This window comes from Bidens hawaiensis, unplaced genomic scaffold (assembly GCF_021521415.1).
Source record: "Bidens hawaiensis isolate Kalapana, Puna unplaced genomic scaffold, B.hawaiensis_p1.1 tig00031736_1, whole genome shotgun sequence".
Lineage (NCBI taxonomy): Eukaryota > Viridiplantae > Streptophyta > Magnoliopsida > Asterales > Asteraceae > Bidens > Bidens hawaiensis.
The window spans coordinates 160,566-185,141 of record NW_027495354.1 but is presented as its reverse complement, the minus strand read 5'-3'; the positions used below and the strand labels follow the sequence as shown (position 1 = coordinate 185,141).

Sequence of the window (24,576 nt, the reverse complement as noted above, 5' to 3'; positions counted from 1 at the left end):
TATAAACATACACATTCTTCTCCATTTCATACACAATTCATACCTAAATTCTTCAAAAAATCTAACAAAATGAATCCTACAAACAACCCGAACCAACCGACACTCGTGAAACTCGCCGCTACCATGAAAGAAATCATCAAAAAACACAAAAAGTGTGTCGAGGAACTCAACGATGCCATGAGAGAAACCGACAAACAACATGAAAAGATTGCCCAAATGTTGGAATTACGGGAAATGAGTGAAGAATACAAATCCCTCAAAGATGTCGGGTTACCCGAAGAGGCCACATTATTGCAACGACAACGAATGGAAAAATGCGCGAATATTATGGATATTAGTATTTTATTTAGTTATGTTTTTTAATATTTTTAGTTATGTAATTTTTTTAATTTTAATGCATTATTAGTTAAGTTTTTTGAGTTTTTTGTATTTCTTTTAAATTTTAATGCATTTTTATCTAATTATTTAAATAAATTGGTTTTTATTTGTTTAGTTTAGTTATAAAAAGAAAATAATAACAAAAGAAACTGTGGGCCCAACTTGTAGCCCCTACACCATTACACCCCAAAAACAAATTTCCACTCTTTGCTGATTTTGCATCACATGTCACAATTCACCCCCAATTGTAGCCCCTCCACTACACATAGCCTTACCATCAAATATAATACTAGGTATAGATTTGAATATTTGAAACCAATAAGACGCCCACTGCCTCATGCCTCCTTGTCTTAAACACAATATAAAAAATTGGTCGGTTTGAATTAATGAAGCAAATTGTATTATTATTAGTTAAAATATAATAATAAGAAATTAATTAACGGGGTGGCCGACGTCGGCAGTCGGAGTATCAATGCCTGTGGGATCGGCGAGGATGACGCCGCTGCTATCTTTACTCGTACTCCTACTAATTATGGTCAAGTATAAGATCTTCACTCCATCTTCTTAATAATATTATAATATTTTATTACTTTGATACTGCTATCCTATTCTGATTTTATTCCGTTAAATAAACAATAAAGGTTACGAGTTTCATTTTTTAAGTATATCTAGTATCTTCAATAAAGTAAATGAACAAAGACCTATTGTTAGGCGTTGAATTAGTGTACTATAATTTACTGAAAATCAATAACTGAAATTATGATTCTGCTTTCTTGTCTATTTGATTCCTACTGAAATATGAATATGAATGCAATGGATTACGTGTTTGGTTGGAAGATAAAAATATTTTAGATAAATTTTGTCTAAATAAAGAATTTAGAAGAATAGATTTTTAGTGACTAATAAATCTAGCAAAATTAGTTAAAATTTTATTCCTATCAGACACGTCAATTGAACTTTTATCTTTTGAATTAGTTTCAACACGTCATGATCACATTCGTCACCCCCTAACCACCAACCTTCCATGATTGCTTCTATCATCGCTGCTACATTGCCAACTAAAACAACCCCCGCTATTATCATTATTCACTCACACCACAACTCTTAGTGTCTCTACAACCACCACTTTCCAACGCTTTTTGTATAACTATGAACCAATTGAACAGTGGTGGTCAGCTAGGATTTTTTCCATAGATGGCAATCATAGGGCTTAACCAAGATTTTATGGTTGGTTAATCATAATTTTCGGGTATAATTTACACTACCTAATTTTTTTTCACACTTTCAATTTCTTCCAATTAAATTGACTGAGATCCAACATCTTGTGAGAACACATTTAGCGGAAAAGTTGATGTGAAACTAACAAATGGAATTTATGTAAAGAACCTAAAACAGGTTTAGGTTATGTATACGAAATATTAGTATGACCTATTATAATATTATGTATAGCATAGTGAATTTTCAATCAATGTATATCGGCATGCTAAGTGTTTCTCCTATTGAACGAAATAAAATAGACAATGCCATAAAATATCCTGTTTTCAATAGGTTTGGATGAATAGTGTGACTAAAAAATATAGAGAAAAGATATAAATGTGCTAATCAACTTCATATTCATAGCCTTCTCTTATGCACCATTGCACCCTCCCCTTTTATTATTAAACCTCTCACTAAATTACTTTCGAATGAACATGTGGCAACCTATAATCTCAAGTATATTAGGTTTTTATATAGATATAATAGTTTTAAATTATTTTTCAAAAGTTGCTACACACAATAACATTACACGTATTAACATTTCGTCATAAATAGCTTACTATTAACTATTAAGTATAAATCGTAATTATTAATTATCAACTACTCCTAACGTTTACTTTTTCCAAAAGTTTCAATTGTAAACCAGGTTATGAAACTATGAATGGAAGTTGTTAAAATATCATGAACAATAACATGATTTTAAAAAAGCTTCGGTGATTTGGCGGAGAAACCAAACATAAAAAGATCGTCAAATCTCAAAATATTAAAACTGACACTTGTAGTAGCAGGTAACCATAATTAGTCTGTGTTGGTAAACCAAAGCGCTTAGTTAGCTAACACATGTAACATTGAATAACATATTCTATAACCATATCTCTTAAACAACTCAAAAGTGTTACATGAAAACTACTCAATGGGTTTACAAAGTAATTAAAGAAGCATATGCCACTCCTAATCTAGGAATCGAGTGCAAATTCCTATACAATATATATAATCCCAAAAAAAAAATTATTTAATAAAAAAATATATAAAAACCGAAGGCAATAATTTGATTAATCCATCGGCTAATTAACGTATTTCCCCGACTTCGAGCGGGTTGTACGAAATCGAAAAAACCCATTTGGGTAACGACTTTGTTCTCCTCGCATGACTAATCCGAATCTGTTCATGTCGAGGCTGGTTATGTTTCTTGGACATTGCATCCACAAACGACTTGACACGCTGCATCGCGAACATTAAAGTCTTTTCTGACATGTTCGCGAAGCATACCCTGAACCAACCCGGTTCACTGCAATGACAGGATGAACCAGGTGAGATGTTCAGCCGAACATCATAGACAATCTTCTTCCAGAGCTCCATTTCGCCTTGAAACGTTTTGGAGCTTAGAAGATGTCTCATATCCACCCAACAAAATAAACCCGCGTTGCCTTTTAGGCAACGGATTCCGGCCTTTTGAAGCCCTTTCACTAGGGTTTCTTGCCGGTGCTTCAACCTACGCCGATTTTCGGACAGATAGGTTTTGGTAAACTTCTTGTCGTATAACATTTCGGATAATAAATATTGTGTTTGTGACGAGATTAATCCAAAGCTTGACATTTTTGTGGCCGCGGATACTACATATTTGTTTTCAGAGTAAATTGCTCCAATACGAAAACCGGGCAGACCGAGGTCTTTTGACAGGCTACAAATAATGTGAACTCGCTTGGAAACCTCGGAGTTGACGAGGTTTTTGTTCTTTAAGACTTCGCTAACGCTAATAAAGTTTGGAGAACTAAATACGGTGCCGGAGTAGACTTCGTCGCTAATAAGGTGAATGTTCTTGGTGGAGATGAAGTTAATGAGTAATTCGAGTTCATGCAAGTTCAATGACGTGCCTAATGGATTTGAAGGGTTTGTGACCAAAATACCCTTCACTTTATAGTCTTGTTTTTGTGCTTGTTGGTAGGCGTCTTCAAGGGCAGATTTGGTAATCCGGAAGCTGTTCGAGCTCGAGCAGTGAATCGGGATGATTTCCGCTCCGGTTCGCCACTTGAGATCTCTGTCAAATCTGGTTTAACGTAGGAAGTTGAATTAGGATCATAAGTTGATGTTGTCACGTTACTTGAGGTTTAGTTAAATCAAAGAACAATATATATGAATGTGAACATAGTAACATACCCCGGATAATATGGTGTGGGAACGAGGAAAGCATCTCCTGGGTTAGCGACGCAAAACATTAAAGTTTCGTTAGCGGAGGTGGCGCCTGCAGTGAGTACAAGATTGTTTGGATCGAAAGTAACATTGTTTCCTCGGATCTCTGACATAAAGTTGACTAGTGCCTATAAAGTGTACATGGTACGTTTAGCATAACTCATAAATAATAAAAAAAAAAAATCTACTTTCATATTAAATATTACAGTATAAGATTTTGAGTGAAATTATGGAGTGGGGTTTTCAAAATCTTTTTTAATTTATTATTTGGAAAAGGAAGAAATAATAAAGTAATGCTTACATTTTTGAACGAAGGAAGACCATGATAATCCTGAAAGAGAGCAAGCTCTTTAAAGACAGATTGACCGTTTTTCTTGAAAGCCGTTGCGTCAGGGTTGTTATCGAGCCAGGACTGAAGGATATCGAACGATAATTGATTTTCAGCGAGACCCATTTGGACTATACCGTTAGGATTGTCAACGCTATCATACGGATTCTTCTCGTACTCCTCCCAACCAAGAAAGTAAGAAGAATCCTGCCCATGAGCATTACGATCGGTAACCTTTGTTGACAACATTATTCTAGTATTTGTGTTCTAAAAAAACCTTAACTTTCTGAGGGAAAAAATGTAAAAAATGAGAGGAAATTAAGATTGGAGTTAGGTTATGGAAGAATTGTTGTGTGGGCTTATGTGATTTGAGGATATATTTTGTGGTGTGTGTTTGGAAGGTATTTATAGAGTTTTAGAATTAGAGTATAGATGCATAGTTGACAAATGGATGTTTTAGAATTAGAGTATAGATGCATAGTTGACAAATGGATTTTACTTTATTTAAAAAATCCACGTCAGATTGCTTTGACTTTAGGTGCATAGACTTTGAAGTTGCTTTTCATAACTTTGATGAAGTACTCTCATTATACGCGGATTCATTAAACACACACTCCAACTCCACCATGGCTCATAAGTGTATTGCACGTGATAAGGCCCTGACCCTTTGTTACTAATTTAGCATCATCACCTTTTCGAGTATACAGTTGGAATTGAAAGAACCTAGCAAGCACCACCAAACAACTTGCGTTTCAAACTCATTTTCCAAGTGTTATCAATATAGTTACATGAGATATGTATTAGAGTTTGTTAGGACTTTGGTCATATCTACAGGATAGTCAGGATTATATATTTATATTAATTAATACTTTGCTTTCCAGTTCAATTCATATTTGTCGTGGCTTAGTCTTAATTAGAGCATTCTTAAGGCATCTATAAGAGATCTAGTAATCACTTTTATTATTATTTAAGAATATAAGATTAATAAAAAAAGTTCAATGTCAATGGCTAGGAACATGATGGATGACCGGATGTCCCGGGATCGAGTCATGATTCCGACTGGATTTTCCCAGAGCCAAAAAACATGTCGTGCCTTCGGGCGGAGTGAGCCAACTGAGTTTTACCGGGAACGGTCAAGCCAAACTCGGATGCCAGCGTGGATCCCGATTATGTCAACATAGTCTGGCCCGAGTGGGGTGGCGAGGTTCCTCCTTCTATTGGACCGAAGAGTGTGATATATCTTAACTGCGAAAGTTATCGCTCAAAAAAAAGGGGCTCATTTTATGAGGGCAGTGAGTCGTCTTAGAATCCATAATGATTATTTGCTAGGTAGTGGTCTCATTCTTGGCTGATAAGGTGCCGAGGTGTGTAATGACTTATAGCATGCTAATATTTTAATGGTTGAGATGTTTTATGAGAAGTATGAGTGAACAGTAATCTACTTGGTAATTAAAGTTTGAGTATACTGATACATTTGTTTCGCTTTAGTCCTGGACTCGCTCGACATCAATCCTCGAAAGATTGATGTTACATATATGGTTTCGGAGTCACACGACATACACTATATTTTCTCGTTATAAACAAAATTAAACTATTGTTTTCTTTATATTAAAGTTTTTAAGAGAATAATATTTTGAAAATTAAACAAAAATAAACTATTGTTTTCAATGTTTTCTGTATATTAAAGTTTTTAAAAGAATAATATAAATGTCCTATATAGATTTGTTTTTCACTTATCGATCCTAAAATTAAAAGAAAAGGAATAATGAAATTCTTTTTTATCCGTTTATGTAAATATAACTAGAACATTTGTAGATAATATAACTATATTTGTAGTACGTAGATGTACAAAATTTAAACATATATAAACAAATTAATTTATTTAACAATCACAAACAATGTTCACACTCATGAGAACATGTCTACAATGGAGTCCGCCAACACACCTGGACGCATGCGTAGAAGAGAAATGGAGGCAAGGCCTCATCGTGGAGGCAAGAGAGGGTGAGAGAGAGAGAGAACCCAACATTCGTGGCAACGAACAATCCATGAGACTTGAGGGTTGGTGAGGTTCATTAAAACGTAGCTGATTTGAAATCCGTACGTAAACCGTCCTCACTGCCAAGAATTAGCTTCTAAATTACATTATTTGAAATTTTAATACTTTTTGTTATATTGTAATTTTTAAAAATATTCTTTTTAAATGCTAGATATGTAACTTTTTTTTAAATAATTTAAAAAACACGAGACCCCAATCTATTCAAAGTAATATTAAATATCTTACTAACTAACAATATTGCACAACTAAATCATCCTCTATATATGTTATGAAGACCAAACTTACCAACAATTGGATGTTCTATATGTCAAGAGCCCCAAGAGGTGCCACCACTCTATACGAACACGATTAGCCACGTAACCATGCAATCCATAATCCGATTCTATTTGACTTTATTTACTTGATCATACGTATCAGATCACGTAACCATGCAAACTAGTCTTCAAGACAATAACAAATTAATTCACGAACCATCACATCATAAAAGTTTCAAACAAGCATAAATGACTGTACAGTTTTCATACATATGAAGTCACATAAGTCAAGTTTTTATGCATAAAAATATATATGCCGTCACCACATGGCTTCGGTTGTGACCACTGATCGACCACCCATTCATACTAGAGTGTAGCTTTCAAACCATACACGTATCAATTTTTACCTACACAAAAATGAGAATATAAAGTCTAATATCCATACCAATTTGTACAATACTAAGTGGTTGTACGACTCGTATTCTACACGACTCATATAGGGTTAAGCAACTCGTATAAGTTTTCAAAATATAAAAAAACAATCGGTTTTTGTTTGAGTTTGTTTGTTTGTTTGTTTTTTTTTTTTTTGGATCTGTTTATGGTTTTAAGCACACCCCTAGTTTTTCGGTTTTGATCACCCCACCGCCACCACACATATATGTGGTTTGGTTTAGATAAAATTTGAGTTTTGTCTATGGACAATTGTTAACTTCTTTTCTTTTTAAGTTTCATCATGTTTGTAAAATATTGTGTAAAATTGTGTTGGTTACATTTTGTAACTATTTTATATATGTTCTCTTATCATTTATAACTTAGTTATTTAACCATTATAATTGTGTGGTACATCAGGCAATAGTATACATTCATGCTCGGTTAGGATTTTCGAGTAGATGTTTTTCATCACAGTTCTTTTATACTTTTTACTCGTATAATAACTATTACAAATTAAAATATAATATACTACATACATATACATATATACAGTAAATAAATAAATAAATATCAGTATAACTACATATCCCATATAGCAAAAACATATTTTTTTATATATATTAACCTATTAAAATAAAATAAAGTAATATATAAGGTTGTTTGTAAATAATATATATGGTGGTCAGGGGTTCGATCACCACTTGAGGTGGTTTGTAAATTAATAATATATTTGGTTGTTAAAAAAAATATGTTTCTGGTAAACGGGTATGCTGTTTCAGATAATCGGGCCAAACATCATCTAATCTCATACCCGGCCCATATCTATCGGATTTCGGGTACACCTGCCCCATATGTTTCGGGTTCAGGTATACCCGTCGGGCTTAAGCTTTTGTTGTCATCCCCTAATCTCACTTAAAAGGAAATGGTGTAAACTCGCTTAACCCCGTCAGTTTAATTTAAAAACAATTCTTAGATTACTGTGTGTGAGTTTGGTTATTTTAAAGTCCGTTATCACTTTAAACCAACTTGTCTTTAATACCTCTTAACCCACTAAAGAAGTGATGCCTCACTCGTTAACCTTTCCTAAATCAACTTGGAGTTAGAAACAGTGTTGTGTTTGTCATAAATATCACGGTTATAAATACACATAAATATCTCTCTTCTATTAAAGTAACAATGCATACGTAATTGATACAATTGTTTCCTACCCGCCTGAGCAAAACCCATTTTCTAATAAAACAACCAAAACATAATTATTGGTTGCATCTCTTAAATAATAAAAAGGACGTAGGGTGGGTGGAGAAGAACCATCTTTAACAAAAGTTGGTTATATAATAAATAACCATTGTTAAATCTGAAAAAACATCAAACAATCAAACAGCCATTAGTATTTGTCACCTGTTTTCGAAGTGGATTACCAAAAAACTAGAAATGGTATTTTTGAAGTTATTACGTTTGTTTTACAATTAGTTGGACTTAGATATAATTGTTGATTTGTTGATGTGAAGCGTGAGTAGTTGGGGTTTTCCTAATATAATATAAAAAGTTTTCGGTTTAAACAAATATCATGTTAGTGATATCATCATACGTATGGATTTAAGGAAATATGTCAACAATGATTTATGTTTGTATTTATAAGTCTAGAATTATTTGCGTGTTTTCTTCAAGAAATGTTTATTTCATCAAATTGTTTAATTTAGAATAATTACACTTAATATTGAATATTTTATATTTTTAATTAGTTTTGTTTGTTAGACCATGTGTAGTCATAAAGCCCCTACCCTAGGCGTTATGCGCCACGTGGCGCCCAGTCAGAGTTATGGTTTTTTACAAAAATAGGGTGTAGTCATAAATCCTCCATAAAGGCATAACTTTGTTATTTGTTTCTTTTTTTTTAATTTCCGTGTCTTCCACCTGCGTTATGTACAAAACGCCTAAAAAATTAGCCCAAAATGCCCGACGGGGGGGGGGGGGTGCTCTCGACGTTATAGGCCAAAACGCCTTCAATAAATTGCCACTACGGGTGATCTTAGTTCAGTGTTGATAATCTCTTTGAAAACGATCTCTCTATTTTAAAAGATAGATGTAAGGTTTACATATATCACGTCGTCCACATACTCTACCGTTATTAGCCTCACTATAGGTAGGATTGGATCCAGTTGTTTTTTATTATTGGAAAAAAAATTATTAAGGGCATCTAGCCAATGACACTCAAGTGTTGAAAGAATGAAAGGTGCTAATCTTAAGTGATAAGGGTTACGTCTTATTGTGAACCAAATGATATAGATGAGGCACAAGAATCTGACAATAAAAAGGGTACGTTAAAAAATTACACATATCATCCTTTATTTTCAATATTGTTTCAAGTAGTACGTCCCTTTAAATAACTGAGCTACACGGCGGAGACTCTTTTATTTTCATTAGTGATACTAATCACCGTTATGTTAAGGGTTGTCTCGGATTTCATAATTTTCACTAACTGGTTATGATTTTCATCATTAAAGAATGATATATGCAATTTTCATCATTCTTTTCTTATTTGATTTTCATTACTTTTTATTTTAAAACTTCTGACATTTACGGGGTTGTTTTTATCCCCCGTATTACGGGGGTTGTTTTATATTATTAAGATTCCAATAGATTCACAAAACCATTTTGTCAGTTGTGTCTTGTTATATTAATCTAGCGTACACAAACCGAGCTACATCTAGATAATGGGTAAATGAGCAACAAGTTGAGCCGCTATTTCTCTTTTGAATTGCAAACCCTATTCTACTAAGTATAAATCCTTGGTTCCAAGGGTTCTGCGAGTCACTGTGGACCAACTTCTGCACCCGCTCCAAGAAGCGAACCGCCTCGGGAGCTAGGGATCCAAATGTGTCGAAGGCAAATGGAATGAACACGTACTGATTCTCCAAACACGCTGCCTCATGCTTAGCAACTTTCCCATATTCCGCTCTCAAAACCGTCTGCCCCGGTACGAAGCCACTGTATCTCAGCCCCACCAACGGGGACAACCCAGTGAGGTCAACACACGCATGCTTACCCCCTGCCCAACCAAACACAAGAACGTCCGCATGACGCTGTGTAAATCTTCCCTCTCGCGGATCAGTCAGAAAGTTAACAGGTGCCTCTTTCTTGGCTGAGATCCCGGCATGCCTAAGCACATCCCATAAGACATTTCTAACCCAGTCATGACGATACTAGAATCCCGGCAAATCCTTACAGTGGAGGGCATGCTCACCAAATCTATCCAAACAAGCTTTTTTACAAATGGGGCATTATTCATCTGGAGGAAAAAGAGAAATCATCAGCCGGTATTTAAGGATTGCTCTGTATTCAACTGTCGACATCCGTTGCCCAAGACCTTCAATGGGCACAACAGTCAAAAAATCCTGGGCATGAGCCCCCTTGAGACAAGCTAAAACGGTATTTTGTCTCGGGGGACATATCGAATCACTCCTCTAAATCATGTACGTGTTTACCATAAAGAGCACTCGTTAAGGTTTGTTGATGTTTCTTGGAGGCGGTCTCCTTATCAGTAAAACCGCCTAGATCAAGGTCCGAGAGAGTTGTTCCAATATTACCAACTGCAAAAGAGTAGTCAGGATCTACCCCCATAACACTAGCGTTTTGCAGGATGTGGTCCTGCAATTTCCACGACTGGGACCTGGAAGCCATAGAGGCATATGCGGAGACATCCTCAGCCGAGAAAATTCCTAAGCCTCCACAACGCATAGGGAAGGAAGCTAACCTCCAATGGAGGTCCCCAAAATGTGATCCTCCACACACAACAATATCTTCAATTGCCCCCCCCCCCCCCGCAGGCCCGCATCAAAGATGGACACAACCTCTTTGACATGTTCAGGTTGACAGGTCCAGAGCCTAAACGCTAACTTAGCAACCTCCATGAACGAGCGCAACAAAAGGAGCTCACTTTGGGGGTCCCTCAGGTCCGGCAGGCGTTTCATAAGTTCAACCGCCCTCAAAGCTCTTTTAGTTGCCAAAGACCAAATAAACCCTGCATCCCGACTAACCGCTCCCCCCAGAAGTTTAACTCCCGGCACAGGCCTGCTAATCTCACCAGGGAATAAACCCGGCACTTTCTTCGAATCATCACATGACGGCCAAAAAATCTCCGTTTTTCTAATATTAAGCCTAAGCCCTAGAGACGCCCCCTCTGAGATAATAATGCCCAACGCTCTAGCAACCACCTCAGCCTTACCAATGATAGTGCCATCGTCTAATACCAAGTATGGAAGGGCAAGGAACATGTCCCCAGCTGTGACAATCGTCAATTTCAGGTTAACTCCGTTAACTCAACTCCGTCAATTCAAACTTAAAGATCACTGAATCTATAACGCACACCTCATTACATTTAAACTAGGGTTTAAATGACGCTTGACACTTACTACATGTGTAGTCTTTCGGGAATTGCACCGAAACGCAAACGAGTTGACGCAAACAAGTGGTGAATAAACGAAAAACGTCAAAACAATAATTATGTGATAATTATGTGTTAGACTTATGTGTTATGTGATAACATGTTATATAACGTTAACTCAATGTGCTAGAACTAGTTAATTAAGCTAGAAAAGAAACATTTGAAAGTTAAGGGACCAAAGTGTTGTAAGGCCCCGAACCCGGTAGCCTTACTTTAGCGTCGGATTTACTCATAAACACAGTTCTTACAAATCAGAGTTCATTAAAACTTTCGCGGAATATAAAAACTTTCATGAAACGTTACAACAATCCAAAACTTGCCTTAATTAAACATTCTTGTCTTTCAAAATAAACGTCAATTACATTAAAACATCTTGAGTCTTCAAATGCCAGTCTCCTATTCACCCACCATGTGCCCACTCAAGCTAGTTGTCTCATTCTACTCACATGCGTGCATACTAAAAGTCAGCTACGCTGAGTGAGTTCTAGTTAATCGGACGCCTTACAATACATACACATACATACATATCCGAAGATACATATCCATACCTACCTAGTTACCCTTCTGTTCTACATACATACTTACTACCATACATACATACATATCTACAATCACTAACCTCAGTCTACCGAGAGTACGTTCATAGTCCGTCGTCTATACCTGTACTCAAGGTCGTGAACACGTAAAAGGTCCGCAGTCCTTACCTATGTTCACCATTTATGGTACGTGCAAGGTCCGCAGTCCTTCCCTATACCATCCTACATCCACAACACGTACAAGGTCCACAGTCCTTCCCTATGTTGCAACCTAAACCATAGCACGTACGAGGTCCGCAGTCCTCCCCTATGCTACCACAATACAAATACAGCACGTATAAGGTCCACAGTCCTTTCCTATGCTGATGCCTATCTATAATACGTATAAGGTCCGCAGTCCTTAACTACGTTGTCGTCTATTATCTATAACACGTATAAGGCCCACCGTCCCTATCTACGTTTACATCTATCATCTACTTTACGTATAAGGCCCGCAGTCCTTAACTACGTTGTCGTCTATTATCTGTAACACGTATAAGGCCCACCGTCCCTATCTACGTTTACATCTATCATCTACATTACGTATAAGGCCCGCAGTCCTTAACTACGCCATCACCAGCCGAATCTCTGTCCGACAAAAGCTAGAGGGATTTGCCATCCTAACTTACTATGTCGAACGTAGAACTCACATACCATTCGTGTACCTGTATACACATACTTCACATATACAATAATTACATTATAGCATAAGAACACTCTAGGCGTTCTTTACATCATTCATTTAACAACCATACCTCTTGTCGATATGTGCAATATCCGAAGATCGTTCACGCCCCGACAAATATTCATTTTTAATGTTCATACATCTTCGATATATAATATTCGTACCTTTATTTTTGACCTGACAGTACGCGCAATATCCGAAGATCGTTCGCGTACCGACAAGCAATCATTCATATCCATCACATATATCACATATGGCATACACTTATCACTTAGGATAAATGTATTAACAACACATCGAGTATGCACACAGCCCCGAAAACATAACACATAAATGGGGCTAGAAACTCACCTGAATCCTGTTTCGCTCTCCGTTAATCGTTATTCCCTTCTTGAGCTGTGCACGGCTAACTGTATAATATTTACATGTATCAATTAACTACTACTACTCATGTTGTATTTCTATCTTTATACAACCCACAACGAATGGGGGTCCGGGGGCAGCGCCCCTGGCAGCGGGGTCTAGGGGCGGCAGCCCCTAGCAGGGTCCAAGGGGCAGAGCCCCTGGCTGGGGTCGAGCTTGACTTTAGGCGAAGTTAAACCTTATGCGAACTTAGCTTTAGGCGAAGTTAAACCTTAGGCGAACTTAGTTTTAGGCGAAGTTAAACCTTAGGCGAACTTAGCTTTAGGCGAAGTTAAACCTTAGGCGAACTTAGCTTTAGGCGAAGTTACCAGCTAGGCGAACTTGGCCGTAGGCGAAGTTAAGCTTTGAAGGCGAAGTTATCAGTTTGCAGGCGAAGTTGCCCAGTTCGCAGGCGAAGTTGCCCAGTTCAGCTACGGGTTTGGTTTTTATCAAGCATTTTGGCGATTTTAATACCCTTGTTACGGTTCGACATTACCCACTAACGTTCCCTAACCATTTCGTTCGTATATATATCCCGAATATACTATAAAGCTTGGATCTTTAAGCTTAAGGACATTCAATAAAACATAAACTTTAAAGGTCAAGAACATACATTTTGTGCTCGTTTGGATCTCGTTTAACTTGTTTAATCACAACTAATCGTTTACTCTCTCTCGGATATTGCTCGTTTCTCTCCCTCGGCCACCGGCCGTATATGGCGGTGTGTGGTGTGTGAGTGTTTTGGAGTGTGTAGAGATTATGATAGAAATGAAATGAGGGTTTAGGGTTTTAGGTTGGTTTAGGGGATATTTATATCCCTTAAAGCCCATGGACCTAAAGCCCATTCTCATTTAACCCATCTCAATTAATCTAAATCCATGATCCGTTCTTTACTCGATATTAATTAATTAATAACGCGGAAATCACTAAACGTAACTTTCTTTATTCAACATTATAAATTTTAGGATGTTACTAGTGTATTATATTATTATTATTAATATTAACGTAAACCCTAACCTCCTTCTCTCCCTCCCCAAAACCGACGGCAGCTACCCACCCCCCCCCCCATATTGCTTGGTTTTTGATCTTGGGTTTCACAATTGAAGCATCCTACACCCGATTCTAGTCATCTTCTACCTTCCCCTTGCTTATTTTTGTGCTTTGGAAGGTATAATTATAAACCCTAGAATCTGGAAATTATATACATGATGTTCATATGTCTTGTTTTGATTGAAAGATGTATTGATTGTTGAATTGATAGCTAGTATTGGTGTTATTGCATGTTAATCGTGTTTTTCTTGATTTTGAGTTCAAGTAAAACCCTAATCATGGATGTAATGTGTATTTGATGTGCATGTTTAATGATTATGGTGTCTATAAGGTCATATGAACGGATTATGGTCCATAGATAGTTAATAGGTTGAGTTTTGTTGCAAACAGTTTCTAGACAGATTGTGTTGTTGATGTTCAATTGATTGTAACGGGGTGTAAATGTGAAAATTGGTTGAGATTATTGATACTACAGTAAACTAGGTTGAGTCTAGTTTCTAAAGAATATAAATTTGCAATTTTTGGACGTGTAAAAGTTAACTTTTATGATTTTACAAAAACGTTGTGCAAAGCTGAGTTGTTAGACCTGCTGTTAGGTTGTTTTGTAAATGTTATATCTCATGAACTACGAGACCAATTGGGTTGGTTCCACTTTTGGAAGTTGACTTGTTGAGTTAGAAACCTAACCCAAGTGGTCTTGCATTTTTAGGATTTTTCATTTAACGGGAATTTCAAATAACATTCTGTTGCGCATAAATTTGACTGTTGTGAGTTTGCTGTGGTAAATTGATCATTGTGAAAGATATATATGGAATAAAAATACAACAAAATATGTTCTGGAAACCTAACACATACATGCTTTTGTGATGATTTTTGGTAAATTAATTGAGATGCTATGATCAGTGGAATAGACTAGTTTTTCAAGTAGAATTCTGTCGATAAGAAAACTAGTTGCTGAATTTTGTAAAAGTTGCATGAAACATGGTAATTGCTAATTGATTGTCGTGTTTTGACCAAATTGCCCTTGCGGGGAATAATTGCTAGTTAATTGTTATAATTTGACCAAATTGCCCCTGCGGGGAATAGTTGATAGTGATGTACATTATTAATACATGACACGTAAATAATTGTTCACACATGTATCGTATCACAAATGTACTTGTTAAGTCACACACGATTCACAAACAAACACGAAACGTATCTTGTGCTTAGGAATTATGTGCCGGGTCTAGAGACTCGATATTAGTTCCGATACTTAGAAAATCTCCTTGTTGTTTTAGAACGCTAGAGAGAGTTTTCTGTGACGCGCATCACTTGGTGATTTATTTTGGGAATTCTTCGCAAACAGTGAGTTTCACTTACCCCATTAAACTATTTTCAAACGCTTTTCACTTGGGGGAGATAACATACTCCGAAAACGCATTTAAGATTTTGTTAGTAAATTATATATCACTTGTAAAGGCTAAGTGGGAAACGAAACAATTGAAGTCCTACACATCGAACCGGTTAATATTTGGATAATAGCGAGTCACTGTTGAGTAGTACTACTGGGTTTGACAAACCCCACCTAATGCTAAACTCGACTGGGGGTCGAGCGGGTGTAATTTTGGCTAACACATACCATGGTCTGGATGACCTGGTGGCAAGGCACTTGATAAACAGTCAGCTTCGGTGTCGAACACTTAGTAATACTTGTTGTATAGGCTAGCTACCTATCGATATATAATTGATTTAACACTATCTGGTAACGCAAAACACTGAACGCAAAACGCTAAACACTTTATTTTATATAAACTTGTGAACTCACCAACCTCGTGTTGACACTTTTAGTATGTTATTCTCAGGTAGCCGAGGCGGGCGCGCGGTATAGGATTATGCATGGTTTTTTTTTGAAAACATTCTGATGTGCAAACATGTTTTTAACTATTATTACTTGGGTTTTTAAGTCGTCTTGCGTGACGCAACTTTTGGTCTTTTGGTTTTTACGTTTCCGCACTTATTTTCATTTAAACGTTTTTTTGGTTTGATTATAACTAATGATTCCGATCCTGTTAGTTCACACCCTCTGACGGTAAAACTCCGTTAGTGGATTTTGAGGGTGTGACAGATTGGTATCAGATCCATTGGTTATAGCGAGCTAGAAATTGCATGCATACTAGACTATAACCGCGACGACCCATTAGTTATAATGATACGCACTGCATATGTTTGTGTAGTCTTTGTTATCTTATCTCTTTACCTCTTTCACTCATACGCGCGCGCATACACGGCTTACCTGTAGGGATGTCGACGCCACCATCATCATCGTCCGATCCGATGACTCATGCTCATGGGAAGGAACCGCAGTTACCCACCTCATCGCCACCTCGTGTAGTCCCGGAACTCGAAGTTCCTGCACCGAAGAGGTATCGCTTATCCGGTGGCATGTACGAAAACGAAGTTAGTTGGGATTGGTACCCTAATATGATTAGGCGTATGGTCTATCGCGAACAAGTTCCCCCGCCACCTCACCCGAGCCATCCTGCTTACCCCAACACCCTACCACCTATAACCGAACCTGTAGAGCGTGTGCTCGCAGCTGTTGTTTCTTGTTTGGAGCGTGATGTTGGTTACATGCGCTATACGAGAGCGAACGTTTCCGGACTGTTAAAAGATGGAACCGAAACTAAGGAGGAAATTTCCCGCATGACAGCGGCCATGAAGGAGATGCAAGAGGCTAGCGACCAACAGATGAAAATTATGAGAAGGATGCAAGCCGAGATGATAGACTTGCAAGAGCAACTCCAAGTAGCAAGGACCCGAACAGAAATAGCACTAGCAACGTTTTCTTATCATCCAGCCGCTTCATGATCCATACCAACCGGCGGTCACCATCATCCACCCGGTCAAGCAGTCATTGTTTCAAGATATAGGAGATATCTAGGATTATGTTCCCTTTCTACTAGGTGGATGCTACTGCTTTACATGGTGTACGACTCCAAAGGCTAGTGAAGATGCTACCGATGGACTAGACTACTTTCATAAAATCTTATACACATGCAAGGTTGCAAAGATCGGTAAGCGAATCCTAGGTGACCGACAGAGGAGTTGAGTGTACTTGGAGCAGCCGGAAAGTACTCGGACAAGGAAATGGCAGGAAGAAACGCTGGACACGGACGTGGTGACATCAACTTGACTGCAGCAGAACTCCAAACTCTGCTGAACGACCATGCGGCGGCCGCTCTAGCCGCACATGTTCAGAACCAAGCTGGAGGTCCAATTTGAACGTGTACCTTCAAGAATTACCTTGACTACAAGCCCAGTACGTTTAAGGGCACTGAGGGAGCTATAGGCTTCCTGTGTTGGGCTGAGAAGGCCGAATCGGCGTTTGAGATGTGTAATTGTCCCCCTGCCAGTAGGGTCAAATTTGCTGCTGGAACACTTGAAGATTCTGCCCTCACTTGGTGGAATTCAAACGTGCAGATCCTTGGATTGGAACTGGCTAACGCTATGAACTGGGAGGAGTTCAAGAACATGATGCGAGTAGAGTATTGTCCGAGAGAGGAGATTGTAAAGTTGGAGTCAGAGTTTTAGTCATTGAAGATGGTGGGTTCAGAAATCGAAGCCTACACTACCCGTTCTCAAGAGTTAGCTGCGATGTGTCCACGGATGGTAGACCCGCCGAGTAAGAGGATTGAAATGTATATTGATGGGTTGGCACCGCAAATTCAGGGCATCTTGACGTCTTCCAGACCAGCCACGATTCAACAAGCGATCCGGTTAGCTCACAAACTGACGGATCAAGCAGTGACCCAAGGTGCGCTACCACCTAGGGGTTCAACCACTAAAGCCCGTGACAACCCGAGTACAGACAACAACAGCAACAACAACCCGAGCAATGGAAAGAGAAAGTTTGACAACACCAGATCCTCATCCTCGAACCCCCCACAGCAACAACACTACCGTAAACCCGAACTCACTCGGGGATTCAACAATCAGGGTCACAACTACAATTACAACGGTGGCGGGCAGGGTTCGAGCGGATATGCTGGGAAATATCCGAAGTGCAACAGGTGCAATTATCATCATGCTGGGCCGTGTGACCGTGTCAAGTGTCTGAGATGCGGAAAGATGGGTCACCAGGCAAAGGAATGTAGAGGAGACCTTGCGGAAAAGGGTGCTCCTAAACCACCTATGACGACGTAGGGATGTTTCGAATGTGGGCAGGAAGGTCATTTCAGGAAAGATTGTCCCAAGCTGAAACAGAACGACAACAATGGAGGTAATGGAAGTGGCAGTGGTGGTGGAAACAATGGTAAAGGAAGAGCTTTTGTTATTGGGTCGGGTCAAGCCCGCAATGATCCGTACGTGGTGACTGGTAAGTTCCTGTGAACGATTGTTTTGCTTCTGTATTGTTTGACACTGGAGCTGATAGGAGTTTTGTGTCGAAAGCCTTTAGTCAACTCTTAGACTTAACTCCAACCCCGTTAGATGCTAAGTTTCCAGTAGAATTAGCCGACGGAAAGTCTGTAGAAACGACTCATGTACTTGCGGGATGTAAGTTAAAACCGTCAGGTCATATTTTTGATATCAACCTCATACCTTTTACGCTTGATAGCTTCGATGTCGTTGTCGGCATGGACTGGTTATCCGAAAACCGAGCGGAGATTATATGTCATGACAAGATAGTCCACATTACTACCCCTTCCGGCGAGATCATTTCGATCCGGGGCGAGAGAAGTGGCATGACCACCAGCGTTATCACCCTCATGAAGGCGCAGAAGTATCTACGAAAAGGTCATCCGGCAATTTTGGCGCAGATTGTTGAGAAACCCGCGGAGGAGAAGCGAATCGAAGATATACAGATTGTGCGAGATTTTCCGGAAGTTTTCCCGAAGGATTTGCCTGGACTCCCTCCTATTCGACAAGTCGAATTCCAAATCGAGTTGAACCTCGGTGCAGCGCCCATAGCCCGAGCCCCGTATCGGCTCGCACCGGCGGAACTTCAGGAGTTGTCCACCCAGTTACAAGATTTATTGGATAAAGGTTTTATCCAACCTAGCTCATCGCCATGGGGAGCCCCCGTCTTATTTGTCCGAAAGAAGGACGGGACTTTCCGCATGTGTATCGACTACCGGGAGTTGAACAAGGTGACGGTCAAGAACCGTTATCCTTTACCCCGAATTGATGATCTGTTTGACCAGCTCCAAGGATCGAGTTACTACTCGAAGATCGATCTGTGGTCTGGTTACCATCAACTAAGAGTACGCGAAGAAGATATTTCAAAGACGGCTTCAGAACACGGTATGGACACTTCGAGTTTTCGGTTATGCCTTTTGGTTTAACCAACGCACCAGCCGTATTCATGGATCTCATGAATCGAGTATGCAAGGCGTACCTCGACAAGTTTGTGATTGTGTTTATTCATGATATCCTGGTCTATTCCAAGGACAAGGCAGACCATGAAGAACACTTGAGGGTAATTCTGGAATTATTGAAGAAGGAGCAACTGTACGCTAAGCTCTCGAAATGTGAATTTTGGCTTCGCGAGGTTCACTTTTTAGGACATGTGATCAACGAGAACGGTATCCATGTCGATCCCGGTAAGGTAGAGGCCATCAAAAACTGGGAAGCACCTAAGACTCCGACTGAGGTGCGGCAATTCCTAGGGCTAGCCGGCTACTACCGGCGTTTCATCGAAGGATTTTCAAAGATTGCCCAACCCCTCACCGCTTTGACTCACAAAGGCACTAAGTACAATTGGGGTGACGCACAAGAATCCGCTTTTCAACTGTTGAAAACCAACTCTGTAGCGCCCCTATTCTAGCCCTACCCTAGGGAACAGAGAATTTCGAGGTACATTGTGACGCATCAATACAAGGTCTCGGTTGTGTGCTGATGCAACTCGAGAAGGTTATAGCCTATACATCTCGACAACTACGGGTTCACGAGAAGAACTACACGACCCATGACTTGGAACTCGGAGCTGTGGTGTTTGCCCTTAAGATATGGAGGCATTACTTGTACGGTACCAAGTTTACCATTTACACCGACCACAAGAGTCTCCAACATATCTACGATCAGAAGGAGCTGAACATGCGACAGCGTCGTTGGGTCGAGCTGCTTAAGGATTATGATTGTGCCATCAAGTACCACCCTGGCAAGGCCAATGTAGTGGCCAATGCCCTCAGCAGAAAAGAAACCGATAAACCCAGGCGAGTGCGAGCACTGCAACTCACGATTCATGCCAACTTACCCGATCAGATTCACGATGCGCAACTCGAAGCCTTGAAGGATGATAACCTTCCATCAGAACTCATGCGGGGCATGAACAAGCAACTTGAAACCAAATCGGACGGGGTCCGATATTTTGTGAACCGGGTTTGGGTTCCACGATACGGAGAGTTGAGAACTCTAGTGATGGACGAAGCTCACAAGTCCCGATATTCTATCCATCCTGGCTCGGATAAAATGTACCATGACTTAAAGGCACTTTACTGGTGGCCGAACATGAAAGCCGACATTGCCACCTACGTGAGCAAATGCTTGACTTGTGCCAGAGTCAAAATAGAATACCAGAAATCGTCTGGCCTGCTACAGCAACCGGAACTTCCAATGTGGAAATGGGAACACATTTCAATGGATTTTATCACGGGATTACCTGAAACACCGACGGGATGCGATACCATCTGGGTGATCGTTGACCGGTTGACTAAGTCGGCACACTTCTTAGTGATTAAGGAATCGGACAAAATGGAAAGATTGACTCGCGTCTACATGAAAGAAGTGGTGTCTAGACACGGAGTGCCTGTCTCAATCATCTCTGATCGAGATTCCCGTTTCACTTCGCACTTTTGGAAGTCACTACAAAGCGCACTAGGCACCCATCTTGATATGAGCACAGCATACCATCCCCAAACGGATGGGAAAAGTGAACGAACTATTCAGACCTTAGAGGACATGTTGCGTGCATACGTGTTGGATTTCAGAAAAAGTTGGGAACCTCACCTACCTTTGGTAGAGTTTTCGTATATAACAGCTACCACACAAGTATTAAAGCAGCGCCGTTTGAAGCACTGTACGGACGGAAGTGTCGATCACGTCTCTGCTGGGCAGAAGTGGGTGACAGCCAAATCACTGGTCCAGAACTGGTACTCAAAACTTCGGAAAAGATTGTTCAAATCCAAAATCGCATGGCAGCAGCACGAGATCGCCAAAAGAGTTACGCCGACAAGCGCCGAAAACCTCTCGAATTTCAAGTGAACGACCAAGTATTACTCAAAGTGTCACCTTGGAAAGGTGTGGTTCGCTTTGGGAAGCGAAACAAACTCAACCCACGATACGTCGGTCCTTATCGAATAACTGAGCGCATTGATCCGGTGGCGTACCAACTGGACCTACCAACGAAACTCAGCAGCGTACACAATGTATCCACGTATCCAATTTGAATAAATGCCTATCTGATGAAACCCAAGTAGTCCCTTTGGATGAACTGCAAGTTGATGAACAATTACGCTTCATTGAAGAACCAGTCGAATTTTTGGATTGGGAAACCAAAACGCTCAAGCACAGCAAAATTCCAATCGTTAAGGTTCGTTGGAACTCAAGACGTGGACCGGAGTTCACGTGGGAACGCAAGGATCAAATGATGAAAAAGTATCCTCACCTTTTTGAAGGGCTGACCAAACGCAGAAAACCGCGAAACCCGACAAACCGTCAGAAATCACCGGAGGTATGAATTAAATTTCGGGACGAAATTTCTTTCTACTAGGGGATGATATGACAAACTGAAAATTTTTCTTACTTTTTCAGACACTCATCACGACTGGACTCAAATTTTCGGGACGAAAATTCTCTAACATGGGAATGATGTGACAATCGACAATTTCAGGTTAACTCCGTTAACTCCGTTAACTCAACTCCGTCAATTCAAACTTAAAGATCACTGAATCTATAACGCACACCACATTACATTTAAACTAAGGTTTAAATGACGCTTGACACTTACTACATGTGTAGTCTTTCGGGAATTGCACCGAAACGCAAACGAGTTGACGCACACAAGTGGTGAATAAACGAAAAATGTCAAAAAAATAATTATGTGATAATTATGTGTTAGACTTATGTGTTATGTGATAACATGTTATATAACGTTAACTCAATGTGCTAGAACTAGTTAATTAAGCTAGAAAAGAAACATTTGAAAGTTAAGGGACCAAAGTGTATTATATTATTATTATTAATATTAACCTAAACCCTAACCTCCTTCTCTCCCTCCCCAAAACCGACGGCAGCTACCCCCCCCCCCCTCTCTTCACGATCAGCTCACACACACACACATATTGCTTGGTTTTTGAACTTGGGTTTCACAATTGAAGCATCCAACACCCGATTATAGTCATCTTCTACCTTCCCCTTGCTTATTTTTGTGCTTTGGAAGGTATAATTATAAACCCTAGAATCTGGAAATTATATACATGATGTTCATATGTCTTGTTTTGATTGAAAGATGTATTGATTGTTGAATTGATAGCTAGTATTGGTGTTATTACATGTTAATCGTTTGTTTCTTGATTTTGAGTTCAAGTAAAACCCTAATCATGGATGTAATGTGTATTTGATGTTCATGGATAATGATTATGGTGTCTATAAGGTCATATGAACGGATTATGGTCCATAGATAGTTAATAGGTTGAGTTTTGTTGCAAACAGTTTCTGGACAGATTGTGTTGTTGATGTTCAATTGACTGTAACGGGGTGTAAATGTGAAAATTGGTTGAGATTATTGATACTACAGTAAACTAGGTTGAGTCTAGTTTCTAAAGAATGTAAATTTGCAATTTTTGGACGTGTAAAAGTTAACTTTTATGATTTTACAAAAACATTTTGCAAAGCTGAGTTGTTAGACCTGCTGTTAGGTTGTTTTGTAAATGTTATATCTCATGAACTATGAGACCAATTGGGTTGGTTCCACTTCTGGAAATTGACTTGTTGAGTTAGGAACCTAACCCAAGTGATCTTGCATTTGTTGGATTTTTCATTTAACAGGAATTTCAAATAACATTCTGTTGCGCATAAATTTGACTGTTGTGAGTTTGCTGTGGTAAATTGATCATTGTGAAAAATATATATGGAATAAAAATACAAAAAAATATGTTCTGGAAACCTAACACATACATTCTTTTGTGATTATTTTTGGTAAATTAATTGAGATGCTATGATCGGTGGAATAGACTAGTTTTTCAAGTAGAATTCTGTCGATAAGAAAACTAGTTGCTGAATTTTGTAAAAGTTGCATGAAACATGGTAATTGCTAATTGATTGTCGTGTTTTGACCAAATTGCCCTTGCGGGGAATAATTGCTAGTTAATTGTTATAATTTAACCAAATTGCCCCTGCGGGGAATAGTTGCTAGTGATGTACATTATTAATACATGACACGTAAATAATTGTTCACACATGTATCGTATCACAAATGTACTTGTTAAGTCACACACGATTCACAAACAAACACGAAACGTATCTTGTGCTTAGGAATTATGTGCCGGGTCTAGAGACTCGATATTAGTTCCGATACTTAGAAAATCTCCTTGTTGTTTTAGAACGCTAGAGAGAGTTTTCTGTGACGCGCATCACTTGGTGATTTATTTTGGGAATTCTTCGCAAACAGTGAGTTTCACTTACCCCATTAAACTATTTTCAAACGCTTTTCACTTGGGGGAGATAACATACTCCGAAAACGCATTTAAGATTTTGTTTGTAAATTATATATCACTTGTAAAGGCTAAGTGGGAAACGAAACAATTGAAGTCCTACACATCGAACCGGTTAATATTTGGATAATAGCGAGCCACTGTTGAGTAGTACTACTGGGTTTGACAAACCCCACCCAACGCTAAACTCGACTGGAGGTCGAGCGGGTGTAATTTTGGCTAACACATACCATGGTCTGGATGACCTGGTGGCAAGGCACTTGATAAACAGTCAGTTTCGGTGTCGAACACTTAGTAATACTTGTTGTATAGGCTAGCTACCTATCGATATATAATTGATTTAACACTATCTGGTAACGCAAAACACTGAACGCAAAACGCTAAACACTTTATTTTATATAAACTTGTGAACTCACCAACCTCGTGTTGACACTTTTAGTATGTTATTCTCAGGTAGCCGAGGCGGGCGCGCGGTATAGGATCATGCATGGTTTTTTTTTTGAACATTCTGATATGTAAACATGTTTTTAACTATTATTACTTGGGTTTTTAAGTCGTCTTGCGTGACGCAACTTTTGGTCTTTTGGTTTTTACGTTTCCGCACTTATTTTCATTTAAACGTTTTTATGGTTTGATTATAACTAAAGATTCCGATCCTGTTAGTTCACACCCTCTGACGGTAAAACTCCGTTAGTGAATTTTGAGGGTGTGACACCAGCACCCTAAGGATGAGCGGATGAAGGACAAATGCAAAAAGAAGAGGGCCAAGGTGGTCCCCATGCTACACCCCAGTAAAAGCCCTAATATGAGTATCCCCTACATATAAACGG

The 24,576-nt window shown here is 39.1% G+C and overlaps 1 protein-coding gene across 1 annotated transcript; it reads right to left on the bottom strand.

Moving 5' to 3' along the window:
* Window positions 1-2,472: 2,472 nt before the first annotated feature.
* Window positions 2,473-4,505, bottom strand: LOC143582429 (1-aminocyclopropane-1-carboxylate synthase 9-like). The gene is made up of 3 exons (XM_077064996.1): window positions 4,127-4,505; window positions 3,793-3,953; window positions 2,473-3,682 (listed from the first exon to the last, which is right to left on the bottom strand). The coding sequence occupies exons 1-3, from the start codon at window positions 4,400-4,402 to the stop codon at window positions 2,704-2,706; spliced, it is 1,416 nt and encodes a 471-aa protein (XP_076921111.1). The 5' UTR covers window positions 4,403-4,505; the 3' UTR covers window positions 2,473-2,703.
* Window positions 4,506-24,576: the final 20,071 nt, after the last annotated feature.

Bases quoted from the DNA above. Each gene is read 5' to 3' on its own strand.
- LOC143582429 (XM_077064996.1), bottom strand. From the start codon at position 4,402: ATGTTGTCAACAAAGGTTACCGATCGTAATGCTCATGGGCAGGATTCT. The intron at 3,954-4,126 runs GTAAGCATTACT...TACACTTTATAG, and splicing joins GTCTTCCTTCGTTCAAAAAT to GCACTAGTCAACTTTATGTC. The intron at 3,683-3,792 runs GTATGTTACTAT...ACGTTAAACCAG, and splicing joins CCCACACCATATTATCCGGG to ATTTGACAGAGATCTCAAGT.